The sequence below is a fragment of the Henckelia pumila genome, chromosome 1 (assembly GCF_033568475.1).
Source record: "Henckelia pumila isolate YLH828 chromosome 1, ASM3356847v2, whole genome shotgun sequence".
NCBI lineage: Eukaryota > Viridiplantae > Streptophyta > Magnoliopsida > Lamiales > Gesneriaceae > Henckelia > Henckelia pumila.
The window spans coordinates 91,468,467-91,483,213 of NC_133120.1; the positions used below are offsets into that span (position 1 = coordinate 91,468,467).

Sequence of the window (14,747 nt, forward strand, 5' to 3'; positions counted from 1 at the left end):
TTTTCATTATTTTATTCTGTGCATATATGTATGGGCATATATGTACATATTTTATTTAGTAGTATAAAAAAAAAAAAAAATTCCGCATATTTATTTATTATAGAGTTAGGGTCGTTTCAGAAACTCCTATTTCTATATGGGGACATGCAATTTTACATGCTGCTGCATTGATTCGCATCAGGCCAAGTGCATATCATAAACACTCCCCATTGCAGCTTGTATTTGGCAAAGAACCAGATATTTCTCATTTGAGAATTTTTGGATGTATGGTGTATGTGCCTATTGCACCACCTCAAAGAACAAAAATGGGACCTCAAAGAAAGAATGGTATTTATATCGGCTATGATAGTCCATCAATCATTAGATATCTTGAGGCTCAGACAGGCGATGTGTTTACAGCACGGTTTGCTGATTGTCATTTTGATGAAAATAACTTCCCAATGTTAAGGGAAGAAAAAAGAAACACATCGAAAAAGAAATCACATGGTATGTACCATCATTATTACATTTGGATCCTAGAACTAAACAATGTGATAAAGATGTACATCAAATTGTGCATTTGCAAAGAATAGCAAATCAAATGCCAGATGCATTTGCAGACACAAAAGGGGTAACAAAATCATATATACCTGCTGTAAATGCCCCTGCTCGAGTTGAAATTCCAAAGAAACAAAATGAAGACATTCATGATGTCATAAAACGCCTGAAGCGTGGAAGGCCAATCGGTTCAAAGGATAAAAATCCTCGGAAAAGAAAATACATAGAGAAAAATGATGATCAAAAAATAGAAAATGGTGTTCCAGAAGAAACACACGATGATGAAAATATTCTGTCAGAACCACAAACTGACGAGAATCATGAAATCTCTATCAATTATATTAATACTGGAAAAATATGGAACCGAAAGAATGTACAAGATATTGATGAGATATTTTCGTACAATGTGGCATGTGACATCGTAAATGAAGATAATGAACCAAAATCTTTTGGTGAATGCAAAACTCGAAAGGATTGGTCAAAATGGAAAGATGCCATCCAGGTTGAATTAAATTCGCTAAATAAACGTAGTGTTTTTGGACCTATAGTCCTTACACCTAAAGGTGTTAAACCTGTTGGGTACAAATGAGTTTTTATTCGAAAGAGAAATGAGAAAAATGAAATAGTGAGATATAAAGCTCGACTTGTTGCACAAGGTTTTTCTCAAAGACCTGGAATTGATTATGAAGAAACATATTCTCCTGTTATGGATGCAATTACGTTTCGGTATTTGATCAGTTTAGCAGTGTCTGAAAACTTGGACATGCGTCTAATGGATGTTGTTACAGCTTATTTATACGGATCACTTGATAGTGATATATACATGAAAATCCCTGAAGGATTTAAGATGCCTGAAGCACAAAGTTCAAAACCCAGAGAATTTTATTCTGTAAAATTGCAAAGATCATTATATGGGTTAAAGCAATCTGGCCGAATGTGGTATAATCGGCTAAGTGAGCACTTGATGAAAAAGGGATATGTAAATGATCCAATATGCCCTTGTGTTTTCATCAAGAAAACAACATCCGGATGTGTAATTATTGCTGTATATGTTGATGATTTAAACATCATTGGAACGAATAAAGAAATTCAAGAAGTTATGATGTACTTGAAGGAAGAATTTGAAATGAAAGACCTTGGAAAAACCAAGTATTGTCTTGGTTTACAAATTGAACAAAAAGAGTGTGGAATTTTTGTTCACCAGTCTAATTATACAGAGAAGGTCCTTAAACGTTTCAATATGGATCAATCAAATCCTTTAAGTACTCCAATGGTTGTCAGATCATTGAATATAGAAAAGGATCCATTTCATCCATGTGAAGATGATGAAGTTGTTCTTGGTCCTGAAGTACCATATCTAAGTGCCATTGGTGCCCTTATGTATCTTGCAAATTGCACTAGACCAGACATATCTTTTGCAGTAAATTTATTGGCAAGATTCAGTTCATGTCCAACGAAGAGGCACTGGAACGGAATTAAACATATATTCCGTTATTTACGAGGAACGACGAATTTGGGACTTTTGTATCCAAAAGATACAAATCAGAGAATAATTGGTTATGCTGATGCTGGATATTTATCTGATCCACATAAGGCACGTTCCCAAACCGGATATGTATTTACTCGTGGAGGCACTGCAATCTCTTGGCGATCACAGAAACAAACACTTGTTACAACTTCATCAAATCATGCCGAAATTATTGCACTACATGAAGCAAGCCGTGAATGTGTCTGGCTTAAATCAATGACTCGGCATATCCAAACTTCTTGCGGATTATCAGTGGACAAGAATCCAATCACACTGTATGAAGATAATGCCGCATGTGTTGCCCAAATGAAAGAAGGATACATCAAAAGTGACAGAACTAAACATATTCCTCCTAAATTCTTTGCATACACTCAAGAGCTGGAGAAGAATAAAGATATTGATATCTGTTACATTCAATCAAGTGAGAACTCATCCGATCTCTTCACAAAGGCACTTCCCACGGCGATATTCAGAAAACACATTTATAATATTGGGATGCGCAATCTACAAAATATGTGAAGAATCATTCATGTTGACATCAGGGGGAGTTTACGTGGCTGCACTCTTTTTTCCTTACTATGGTTTTTGTCCCAATGGGTTTTTCCTAGTAAGGTTTTTAACGAGGCAGTATACAACACGTAATGGAGATAGTCATTCTATCATGATCATCATCACAAGGGGGAGTGTTGAAAATATATATAAATATATATTATTATTTATTGTTGAATGTTGAAGGTTGAAAGTTGAAAATTGAGTTGTAAAATATTGAAAATTAGTGTGTGATGATGTATTAATGATGTATTAATTTTTGACTAATCTCCAATTGAGATCTATAAATAGGTCTCTCCATTTGTGTAGAAAAACACAATTGTGAAGAGAGAAAAATTTTATAAAGTGTAGAATTTGATAAATTTTGAGTTTTTGAGTTTTTACTTTTTACCGTAAATTTTTACTTTTTCACAACTTTTTCACAACAGATTACAAATAATAAAAATGTTACCATAATTTATCCCTTTGCTTTTTTTTTTTATTTCTAAAATATATATATATATTTTTTTAGTTGCTTTTTTTAACAAAAAAAAGGAATAAAATCAATTTAAAGGAGGGGTCGAGGTCTGAAATCTCGGCTCATTAGTTTCAACTTTCAAGAATCAAGGGGTGATCCTTCGGATGTTTTTTTTTTTAAATTTTTTTTAAAAATTATTTATATTAGAAAAAAATGTTTAAAAAATAAATTATACAACTACACAGTAAATAAAAATATGAATAAATCTCTTGTGAGACGATTATCGTAAAAATCCTGATCCATATTTATATTAAAAAATAATAAAATTGATCGACCATCTCAGAGAAGGCACAAGAAGAATGCATAGTAAGCATTAATTGAGTGCGATTTATTGAAAATAAAATAAAATGGGTTGCGGAACAGAAAAACATAAACTTTCCCAATGTTAAAACTTAAAACCAATCTCCTCCGAAACCACATGCAATAAAATAAAATTCAATTAAAACTCTAAAAATAAATAATAATCATACATGCGAGAAAAAAATTCTTGGATTTTCTCATTGATTGTAATCGGAAAACTTCCCCTGGTGCGTCTCTGTTGGATTATGATATTTCGACTTTCGATTCTCCGAGATTTCATCTTCTCTGATTTTTTTCTGGTGTTGATTCATGAGCTCCGGTTGCGTTTTACACTTTATTTAGTCGGTTGGATTCGTGGTTCTTTTGGTGCTGTGTGAAATGTGTGGGTATGTGTGGGATATTGATTGATTTGGTGGAAGATTGTTGTCGATGTTCGAGAGTTCTTACAATTTCATTCTAGAATTTTTTGTTTTTGGGTGCTTTTCATTTTTATTTAGTTGTCTGTTTAAGAGTCATCACAAGTCAAGATCATTTTTCATTAATTTTCCGCTGTACGAAAGGTTCTTTCCTTGTATTTTCTTCTTCTTCTTCTTCTTGTTATTATTATATATATATTTTTTGGGAAATTATTGTACTTCATCCAGAAGATTGTCTTGCATTTCATTATGCATGATCGATGTCTTGCTCCGCCTATTTACTTGATGTACTTCGTCTGGAGAGAGGACTAGTTCGTGATGCTACTTATGAAACCGATTTTCAGATTTTTTTTTCCCCTATACATTTGATATGCAGTCCCACTGTATTACTGCCGAAAATTGATTTGTTTTGCTATTTTCAGGATGGACAGTGATATCACTTCTTTGATAAATGGCTGGTTGCTTTTCCTTTCTGTGGCAGTGAAGAACATGCTTATCATGTAACTGGCTTTGCTTCATTGGTTACTCTGCATTTGAGTTTGGATTCTGGATTGTTATGCATCGTATTTCATATATTCATTTTGGGTTGTCCATGATAAATTCTAAAATTCAGTTGGGTGTATTGGGTGTATCACCTGAACGATTAAGTTGGGTATTTTTAGCTCCCATTAACCAATGTTCTGTAGGAACTACATGATGTTGTTTGTTGGGGAATTGCAAGATTCTAACCAGCAACATGATGCAGTAGATTAAGTAAGATCTTCTGAGGTAGCAAGAAAAAGTACAAATTATTAGCTAAGTCAGTCATGGGTTTGCCTCAAGTTCCATCTTGTAAGATTGTTGAAGAAGTGTCAACATCAGTAAGCACAATCATGGATATACCGGCTCGTTTTGTTGGCGTAAGTGGCTGTGATATGAGCGGGATGCACATTGGGCACTTGAGTAACAGGATGCCAGGGGATTCTTCAAGCACCTCTTCTTCAAGGGAACATGGGCAGGATTCTGATATTGTTACTTTGCGCAAGGGTGTTACATCCAATACACACATGTTGAGAATTGAATCAACCAAAAACTGTTACTTACATCAGGACAGCGGGAAGTTCATGCAAACTCCAATTTCTAGGATTGTGGGTTTTAAATCAAATGCATTAATTAACCAAGCCAATCAGTTGGAAGAAACACAATTAGATAATGTTCATTTGTCATCTAGAAGCAGCTCTTCTTGTGATGCGACCGATTCCTCGAGTTCCTTGGTCAGGAAACGCCTGTTGTCACCTTTGAATGGCATACTTTTGCCTGATAGGTTCAATGGTGAACCTCTAGACATTGGGAAATCGATTTTTCATAGTCCTTCCCATTTGAGAGGTGGTGATTATAATCTGACTCTGACGGAGAACAAAAAAGCTCACTTAAGCAACTTAGACTATGACAGTCCTCTGATATGGTTGGCGTCTAACTTTTCAAGAACCAGTATGCTACATGAAGAAGAGTGTGAAAGGAACTCTAGTATTATCACAGACGGACCTCTGCTTGAGAACCATGAAATTCGATCTCGAATTCTATCATCATCTCTCTGTGAGTTTGGATACTATAGAAAATCGATTGAAACGCATTCCAATAGCGAAACAATAGAGCTACACCACGAATCTGTTGCCTCTTCGCAGTTGTCTTTGTCACCTCTTGGACCTAGATGTTGTGGAAGGATGAGAAATTCTAGAGGATGTGGTGATTCAAAGAAAGAGCTTTTCGAGAGCTATATAACCTTCAAGGATATGGAACAATCTCTTGAAGGAACCATCTCAAGTGTTTTATCATCTCATAAAGACGAGAATGGTGTATTGCCAAGCAACATTCTTGAGGATGAAGTTTTTCCTATGAACTTTGACCAAATTACTACTGATAGCATGATAGTCATACCAGGACAGAGCCCGAAACATGCAACTTTGAATGCCAAACAAGGCAGAAGCTTAGGAGAACTATCTGTCCGAAGGTCCTTGGTGGGTTCATTTGAGGAGTCACTGTTATCTGGTCGATTGGCTTCTGGGATTGTGAGACAGGTGAATTACTTTTTAAAATTATCATGTGCATACATGTTATTAATATTTTGAACGTGTTGTAATTGTCAAAATCTGAGCACTTCACTTACTACTTTTAACATATGCAAACCACATGCAGAAGATAGATGGTTTCCTTGCCATTCTAAATATTACTGGAGGACGTTTTTCGCCTCATCCACAGAAGCTTCCATTTGCCGTGACAAGTGTGGATGGAGATAATTATTTATTGTACTGCTCCTCAATAGATCTTGCCGGCGGCTGTTTACCTTCTAATGAATGTGAAGGCCCAAAGTTAAAGAGAAGTCTCAGTGTTAACAGCTCCTCCAATGAAACACGTCTGAGAATACCTATGAAAGGGCGCTTACAATTGGTATTATCTCTTTGACTTAATTGATTATGTTTGTCGGTGTTACTTTGATGTTATCTTGACGATATTTCTGGTGAAGTGGAATAATCGTTGGAACTATTAAAGTGAAACTTTGTAAATAGTGAAAGGCTATCATAAAAATAAGGCGTGCATGACCCTTTTGTTAACTACAAAAAGATTATTCATGATGCTCCAGCCCTTAATAATTTTGTTCGCTTATAATTATATTGTTTAAGATAAGGAAATTACATTTCCTTATATTTTTTCCATGAGAAGATATTAGCATGTTTAATTGATGTTTCCTTGGTAAAATGTTTGTATACCTGGTGCAATTTTGCGATACCGATAGAAAGTCCTTTGTCGGAGTTCATGTAAACAGAACGCACTTGAAACTGGCGAATGATGGGCGTAGGGTCCAAAAGGTGTCTGGTTCATTTTTAATGTAGACCAGTAATAGTTAATTTTATGAGCTCTGGAGGTAACATGCCATCCTTCCGAATAATATTTGGTTCTGAAGAGTCTGAACAATATAAATGGATTTCCCAATCCCCTGCCCTTTACCAGCTGTGAATAAAGTTTCTCCAAACAATAAGTTTCATTTTGTTCTCAAAATTCAATCTCCACGACTCCCGAGTGTTGAGACGTCTCTTTCCCTTCATTGCATTAAAGTGGGTGAAAATCTGCACATTTTCAACAAATGTTACTGTACAACCTTCCTTGAAGGATGTAAATTGTGTGTCATCACTTGCATTCACTCGAGCTTTCTCAGTGCCTGTGGGAAGCCAAAGGGAATGTGATTGTAGGACTATTGGCCTAAGTACGTGTAAAAAATGTGTCTTCGTTTTTGTGTTTTCCAAGTGATTTTCAGGTTAGAGACTCGTCCTAATTATTTTGCAACTTATTATCACGTCACTGATGCCAAAATATTTTGAAAAAGTTTTTTAAACACCCAGTGGAAATGATATTGGAAATCTGTTATGGTGATTTTTCAAATCTGAAATTTTGATTTCTTTAACACAGGTCCTCAGCAATCCGGAAAGAACTCCTATCCACACGTTCTTCTGTAACTATGATTTGAGTGATATGCCAGCTGGCACAAAGGTGGGTCTGAATGTTATGAACTAAAATAACATAGAAATCACTTTCCTTTCTAACTTGTTGAATTCTTCAACAATTATATGTCAATCATAAATCAAGTATACTCATTCTTTCAAATTTATAGACATTTCTTCGCCAAAAGTCTACTTTAGCTGTGGATAGAGGCCAACAAAAAGACTCTGGTCTGAGGAATGAGGGCATGCTTCCTTCGATATCAAAATCAGGTGTTGATTCTTTACTAGATTGCTGAGACCTTTGGAATTAAATAAATGCTTAGGATATTTGGTATTGAGAAGTGAATAAATACTAATGGCAGGGACGATATCCTTTTTATTAGTCTGTTGATAAGAGAGGATTTCCGTGTAACCCTTCAAAGGCTAACAAAAATACTGCAGGTTCTGGTGTTCTCCGATATATCCTACATCTTCGGTTTTTGTGCCCCCACCGAAAGAAATACTCAAGGGATGCACAAAAATGCAAATCTGGACCATCCTCTTATCCTGCTAGGAGTAGTATTGACTGTGAAGGAGAACGGCGTTTCTACTTGTATAATGATATGAAAGTGGTGTTCCCACAACGTCATTCAGATTCTGATGAGGGCAAGGTAATGCCTATTAGTCTTTACTGGATAATATTCTTATCATAGAAAAGCACGGGGAAATTAAGTTCAATCCTTGTGCATGAAATGTTACTGTTACCATCTTCGACACGCTCTACATTTATGACCTTCTAGTGTTGCATTGGACTTCCACAACTTTCTGTCAGATGCTACTCTGAATGAAAATCTGAAAATATTTGCATGCTTACTTTTTTGTATGTTTTATACCAATCTCGGGTAGTTCATAGTAGTGTTATGTTACAACATTCCTTAGCAAGAGCATCCGAGACAACCTAGGATCTGAAGGAGAAGCTATGAAATATCTATAATGCTGCAACGGCAATAATATTGAGTGATACAATCTCATGACTGCCGCGTATGATGATGTAATTCAGTGATAATTTGTGTTTAGCTTTTACTGTATACTGTTGTATCGAAACAAACATTCAGGGTTGTGTTAGGATTTGATTTTTTCTCCCCTTCCGAAAACTCTCAATTATGGTCTCGAAATAGAACTCGGCAAGTCAAAAACAAACTTAACCCAGTGAAAGGTGGATTCTTTTGGGGATGTCCTGAACTCCATTATCCATATTACCCGTGAATCCATGTTGGATAGTTTTGTGAACCACTTTCTCAGAAAAATCAACAAAGAGAAATATACCAGCCTCCAAGATAAGTAGAACCACCAAAAGAATTAGACTATGGAATCTTGTGCTAGGATTATGGCAATGTGAGTGGCACATTGCCTTAGAATTGGTATATTTTGCAGTTGCATTTGTAGAACTGGCAGCTACAGCTGCTTCGTAGCACTGCTGGTATTGCTTCATGTTAGCAACTCGACAAGAATTTACGGTTCACTTTTCTTGTAACCATAATTTTAGCATCCTCTGAATGAAATGTACACAGGCAATGATCTGTTTTGCCTTAAATCTAAGTCAACCATGAACATGAATTTCTGGTTTGGTATTGCTCTTATTCTAGGTAGCTGCATATTTCATTGAAACAGAAACTTGGTTGTGTAAATGTAGTCAAGGACGGAATAATGAATTTAGTGAAGGGGTCACTGAACATATTTATATGGGATGCAAGTGCATTTTTTAGAAAATTTGTAAATGAAACTTGAACTTTTATTTGTAATCAACTGCCTGTAGTCCCCTCTTCTTGAATGAGGATCCGCTTCGAGAGGTAATGCTTCCTCAATTGATGGGATTTAGTCATAAATTCTATGCTTTTGCATCCATTATTTGTTCTTGATAGACTACTTGGCAGTGAGCTTATTTGGTTGAATTATGTTATGAATTTATTTTAATTTGATCTGTTGATGCAGTTACAAGTGGAATATCATCATCCCTCGAATCCAAAGTATTTCGATATTGATCGGTGAGACACTATTGGTGGATCATCTCAAATTGGTTCGTTTGTACAGTTCTGTAGATGCATTTCTCTTTCACATGTAAATACATGCTCCTCATCTGGCTTTTATCATGCTGTAATAAGTTGTACATGTTAAAATTTATTCTGGAAAGAAAAAAAAAATAGAAATAAGGGAAACAACTGATAACTAAATAATGAAATTATCTGGGAATGGATGGGTGAGATTCTACATCATCGTCTATTACATATGGCAGGCCACAACATGCTTCTGATTTCAGAATATGCCTTATCAAAATTACTATATGGAAATTACATATATTTCCTACAATTAAAAAAAAAATGATTGCATAACAGATAAATACATTTGGTGTATAGCATTTGACAGTATTTAAAAATTGTTTTTTTTTTAAAAAAAAGAAGATTAAAACAAATTATTCCTCGATTGAGCTTTTATTTGAAGAAAGGTTTACTTTCAAAAGCTGGAATCAAGAAGCCAAAACATGTCATATGTAGGTTTTGACTTGATAAGCTTGTATCCCATTTTTTTCTCCTCTCTTTTAAAAGCAGAGCTTTAAAATTTGGTATTGCACAAATTTTTCGGTGTGTTGATGTTTTCACTTGCACGCATCCAAAAAAATTACTCGAGGTCATCACCATTAACAATTTCTCAGCAAATTGCTTGTGTATGAGAAAATGATACTACATTTAATCAACTCAATAATTAAACAAAAAGTTTACGTATGAATGATTAGCACCATATTCTGAAAAGAATTAATAGTTACTTACCGTGTGATCAGAAATATCAAATAGCGGGAAGAAAAATGGATGAAACTCGGACACCCGTAAGTAATCTATATGCGTGAATATATGCATATTTTCCTATAAAAGGGAGAATACTTGCATATATTATGTCGAAATTATGATTATTTTTGACAAAGTCAAAATTATGATTATTATTATTACTTTTAACTAATCAGCTGACCAATGACTATACAACATAGGTACGTTACCAACTTTACTTGCGTTAGATATCAAGTTAGAAATAAATTTATGAATAATTTACACACAACTCTTTATAAATACTTAGCCACCAAACTCTATAAAACAAGCACACCTTTTTGGCATTCAAAAACTCATATTATCCTCAAATATGATGATAATGGCCAAAATCCCAGCTACCAAAACTCAAAAAATCTTCATTATATCCCAAATATTACTCAGAAGTTTGGCTATAGCAGCAACCCTTGCTGCTGCGTATATTGTTCTCACAAGCAAGCAAACTGTTGCGGTTTACGGGTTTCAAGTCGACGCTCGTTATAGCTATATTCCTGCTTTCAAGTAAGAACAATATCCAATTTCTGAGTAAGAATCATAATATTACATGTTTAATGGCAAAGAGTTGATGATTTTTCTTGTAAAAAACCGCAGGTTCTTCGTGTACGTGAATCTGATAGCATGTGCATGCTCTGTTGTGTCTCTTTTCGTAACTTTCATCTTCGTAGACAAGGCGGTGAATCTGAAGAATTACTTCTACGTATTCCTGCATGATTTGGTACTCTCTGTGTATACTTATTAATGAGATATGAATTTACTGTAGGTAAATATATATGCATGTGATTATTTAACATGCAGTAGTTAATAAAGATTAATTACTGGAAAATTTCACAGACGATCACATTACTGTTGTTGGGCGGATGCTCGGCGGCGACGGCGATAGCTTACGTGGGGAAATATGGGGATGACAAAGCAGGTTGGTTGCCAATTTGTGGTCACTTTGCCAAATTCTGCAACAAATTATTCATTTCAGGAGTTGTGTCTTATTTAAGCCTCCTTTTCTACTTGTTCCTCACGGTTATTTCTGCTCATTTATCCCATCAAATCCAAGCTTGAGGCTTGGAAGTTCCATATATAAAATGATTTCAATAATACATGCAATAAATTCATGTGATGTCATTTCGTTTGTTTCGATTTTAACTTTCAAGAGATCTTCTTGTTTTAATTTGAGGTTGAAATTTGACCCCCACATGTTCGTTTGATGTTTTACTTCTCTTTTTCTTGAGAATTTATCATGTTATGTGTTAAACTTGGGTGCTACAAATTAAATAATTAAGAGATGGAACGAAACTTAATTAACTTTTGTAAATAAGACAAAAAAAAAAAACTATATTTATTATGGTTTTTTTGGTTAATTAATAAGTGAATCACTTCGTTTTCATCGAGTCGGACCATTTACCAGCTCTACTAAATAGATATGGCAAGTTGGGTACAAAAAAAATAAAAATAGCCTCTAAAGTTGGGATTGGACAATAGTTTTAGGATTATTAATTGCTACGTAGTCTTCCGTCGTTATATAATAAGCGTGCTGGTTTGGTCGATCTAATTGGAAAGTCCAAAAGTTTGATATCATTCGAATATCTATTTTGAAATATATCTTAATTTTTACAGTAACTATTTTTCTCTTGTTACTACATTATGGAGTGTATATACGTCTTTATAATGCACAAGACAAATGCACATGCTGAAACCCTACCATGATCTACCAACCACATACTCGTTCAACACAAGCTTGCACTAACAAAGAAACTGGCAAATTGTTTATCCACGTGGTTGACACTGTTTGGTTCGTGAGACATGACGATGAAGATGTATGATAGAGGATCGAATAATAAATACATGTTTTTAGATAACACAACAATTTATAACTCTAATTTTTCGTAGAACTTGAGTCCGACCGTGGGAAGAAAAAAAAATGTACCATCAACTAATGTTTCGTTAGTAGCACCAAAAGTTCAGCCCAATTGCTTCTTAATGTACTGATTTTGTATATTTTATTAAAAACTATCACATTATACATAATAGATTAATTACACATACACATGATCAAGAATTCCACGCTCAACCAATGCACCAAATGGGATAATACAAAATGAATAAATTTTCTAGAGCAGAATAGGACCGGAACATATAGAGTTCAAGAATTGTGTCCGAATGAATGATCATGCAAATAAAATACCAAAAATGGTGCATCAGATATATTAAAAACAATATTTCTCAATCAACATCAGAAAGATATGAATAGAAAATGTGTCGGTTGAAGAAAGGCATGAAATACAGCAAAGCATGAGCTAAATTAAAACTGATGCGATTCACTAATATTATTGCAATTTGGTGGAAAAAACACAAGTCCCTACACTAGAGTTAGCTCACCAAACCAAGAAATTTAACATCAAAACAATCTTTCATCAACAATTAGTCAGACTGTCTATACACACTTTTATTTTTCTACTGCAAATTCTAACCAATTTATGAACAATACAGAAACATGACAGAATCATCAAAATTCAAAAAGATAAAAATTAGCAAACTATTGTACATACAGACTTAAAAGTATTGATCCGCTGATGGTCATTTCGGTCTATGATCCTTCAATTTGCTAGTTTAACTCAACGCTTTGCAAAGACTTCCCATAGCTTGCCACGGCCAAGACTGTCGACCAGATTCTTAGCACCTTCAACATCCAAATCGACGAGTTTCTGCAAATAAACGCCGGCACGAGCCGCCACCATTTGTTTCCGGCATTTCTTTGAATGAACAAGCGATGCTAATGTGGAAAGCAGATACTTTTTTTCCAAATTTTGAACTGAAGGATCCAAGAGCATAACAACAGAGGCAATCCCTTTTTCCTCCTTCCTTAGAATCCTCCGATTTCCGGCGTAATTCATCAACGTCGATAGTGCTTTCGCCGCGGCCTCTTTCTCCTCGACCGCCTTACCATCCAACATTTTGACCAGGGGCCCAATGCATCCTATTTCTCCCAACTCCTTTCTTGTTTTACTAGTGTAAGCTAAATCATACACAGCTTTTGCAGCTGCAATTCTCACCCCCATTGCCCCGAAACTCAGCGCTCCGACTACACGATTCAGAAAACCATTTGCGGCAAGGAACTCGGCAATGTTAGAACATGATGCCAGTGTCCTAACCAACTGAACAACCACTTCAAGATTCTGAGCCGTGGGAGCAGAATCCCATAAATTTTTCAGGTTTTCGATCCCAACTTCCCTGGCAACGAACAGTTTCAGATCATCATCTCCGGAGACCAAATTACACAAACATCCAATCGAATTTTCCTGGGCTAAAGCCGTACCGGAGTTACACAATGCTAACAAGGTCAAGACAGCATTTTCCTCGACAAAGTTATCTTTAATTTCTGTAAACACAGCTAAATTACGCAAAACCCCGGCTGCCACAGCCTGCGAAATCGGCGTCCCTTCTTGACAAATTTCCAGCAAAGACGAAATCCCACCTCTGGACCCAATTGCCCGTGCATTCTCCTTGGAATTACTCAGAGCTTTAAGGGCAATGCATGACTTCTCTTTCGCGAAAATGCTTCCGGATTCGAGAACCCGCAGCAAATTATTCAACAGGACCAAACCCTCGGCCAGCAAAACATGCTTGCTGGAATCCACGGTCGAGATTTTAGCAATAGCAGTGACAGCTCTTTCCTTGATTTCAGAAGAAGAGCTGGAATCCAGTAACCTCACCAGCACAGGAACTACGCCTTGCGCCACCGCAATCAAGACATTTTTGTCATCTTCCTGCAATAGCCCGAGAAGCAAATCAAGGGTCGAGTTCTTTGACTCGGTCGACCCGATCTGAAGTCGGGTCATCAAGTTCCTGGCCTCCGCACGAACAGACTCCCGTCGATTTGACTCGACAACAGGCATTGAAGTGGAGACACTTTTTCTATGCTCGGAAGGGGAAAAAATACCACTCCTCACGAGCACCTCGAGGTCATTGATGTGTGCATCGAGTTTCGCCGACAAGGAGTCGATATCATTCTGGGTCCTCAGCTTCCCCCCCTGCAGCGTGGATTCGTGACAGACCGCAGCCAGAGAAGCGGCGGCGGAGCAGGTGGCGGAGAGTGACCGGAGGAGGTCAAACGTAAGCGGGTTCTCGGCGGCGGCGGCGAAGGAAACAGAAATCTCCGATAGACGGGCTTCAAGAGTGGCGAGTTTGAGTCTAATGACAGACCATTTTCCCTTGAAGATCTGAACATGGGAGATGGAATTGAGCAGAGAACGCAGGAGAAGCTCCGTGTCCGTGATAATGGGCTCTTCCTGTAGTGATTCTTTCATGGCTGCGGGTGGCGGAGGGGACGAGGTACTGTGTGAGACGAAAGGCAAATATTATGCAAAGAAATGTGTGAGACTTCAAAGGATGACGCGAATATAAAGAGCGTGCACTTCAAACTCTGAATTTTATTATATTTATTGAATTATTAACCGATTCATGCATCATCTTTTTATATCCTAAAATAACTACTATCCTAATCAATTATTAGGCTCATGCTCATTCAATAATGTATAGAGGGTGTTTAAACTAACTAAATTTGGTTTAAAATATCTC

At 36.3% G+C, this 14,747-nt stretch overlaps 3 protein-coding genes across 4 annotated transcripts; 2 read left to right on the forward strand and 1 right to left on the reverse strand.

Annotated features, from left to right (window-relative positions):
• Positions 1-4,653: 4,653 nt before the first annotated feature.
• On the forward strand, positions 4,654-9,572 carry LOC140881147 (uncharacterized). Of its 2 annotated transcripts, XM_073286219.1 has the most exons (6): positions 4,654-5,904; positions 6,023-6,274; positions 7,292-7,372; positions 7,494-7,593; positions 7,765-7,973; positions 9,295-9,572. In XM_073286219.1, the coding sequence occupies exons 1-6, from the start codon at positions 4,654-4,656 to the stop codon at positions 9,349-9,351; spliced, it is 1,950 nt and encodes a 649-aa protein (XP_073142320.1). In that variant the 3' UTR covers positions 9,352-9,572. The 2 variants fall into 2 exon arrangements, with proteins under 2 accessions (XP_073142320.1, XP_073142321.1); XM_073286220.1 differs by lacking the exons at positions 7,292-7,372; positions 7,494-7,593.
• Positions 9,573-10,464: 892 nt separating this feature from the next.
• LOC140876037 (CASP-like protein 1F1) lies at positions 10,465-11,294 on the forward strand. The gene is made up of 3 exons (XM_073279876.1): positions 10,465-10,679; positions 10,770-10,893; positions 11,010-11,294. Exons 1-3 carry the CDS (start codon positions 10,492-10,494, stop codon positions 11,229-11,231), a joined length of 534 nt encoding a protein of 177 aa, XP_073135977.1. The 5' UTR covers positions 10,465-10,491; the 3' UTR covers positions 11,232-11,294.
• Positions 11,295-12,469: 1,175 nt separating this feature from the next.
• LOC140874883 (uncharacterized) lies at positions 12,470-14,519 on the reverse strand. The gene has a single exon (XM_073278348.1). It carries the CDS (start codon positions 14,474-14,476, stop codon positions 12,785-12,787), a length of 1,692 nt encoding a protein of 563 aa, XP_073134449.1. The 5' UTR covers positions 14,477-14,519; the 3' UTR covers positions 12,470-12,784.
• Between the last annotated feature and the right edge of the window lie 228 nt (positions 14,520-14,747).

Excerpts from the sequence above, each read along its gene's own strand:
- LOC140881147 (XM_073286219.1), top strand. The coding sequence starts at position 4,654 with ATGGGTTTGCCTCAAGTTCCATCTTGTAAGATTGTTGAAGAAGTGTCA. Across the intron at positions 7,373-7,493 it reads ATATGCCAGCTGGCACAAAG|ACATTTCTTCGCCAAAAGTC; the intron begins GTGGGTCTGAAT and ends TCAAATTTATAG. Across the intron at positions 7,594-7,764 it reads TCCTTCGATATCAAAATCAG|GTTCTGGTGTTCTCCGATAT; the intron begins GTGTTGATTCTT and ends AAAATACTGCAG.
- LOC140876037 (XM_073279876.1), top strand. The coding sequence starts at position 10,492 with ATGATGATAATGGCCAAAATCCCAGCTACCAAAACTCAAAAAATCTTC. Across the intron at positions 10,680-10,769 it reads AGCTATATTCCTGCTTTCAA|GTTCTTCGTGTACGTGAATC; the intron begins GTAAGAACAATA and ends AAAAAACCGCAG. Across the intron at positions 10,894-11,009 it reads ACGTATTCCTGCATGATTTG|ACGATCACATTACTGTTGTT; the intron begins GTACTCTCTGTG and ends AAAATTTCACAG.
- LOC140874883 (XM_073278348.1), bottom strand. The coding sequence starts at position 14,476 with ATGAAAGAATCACTACAGGAAGAGCCCATTATCACGGACACGGAGCTT.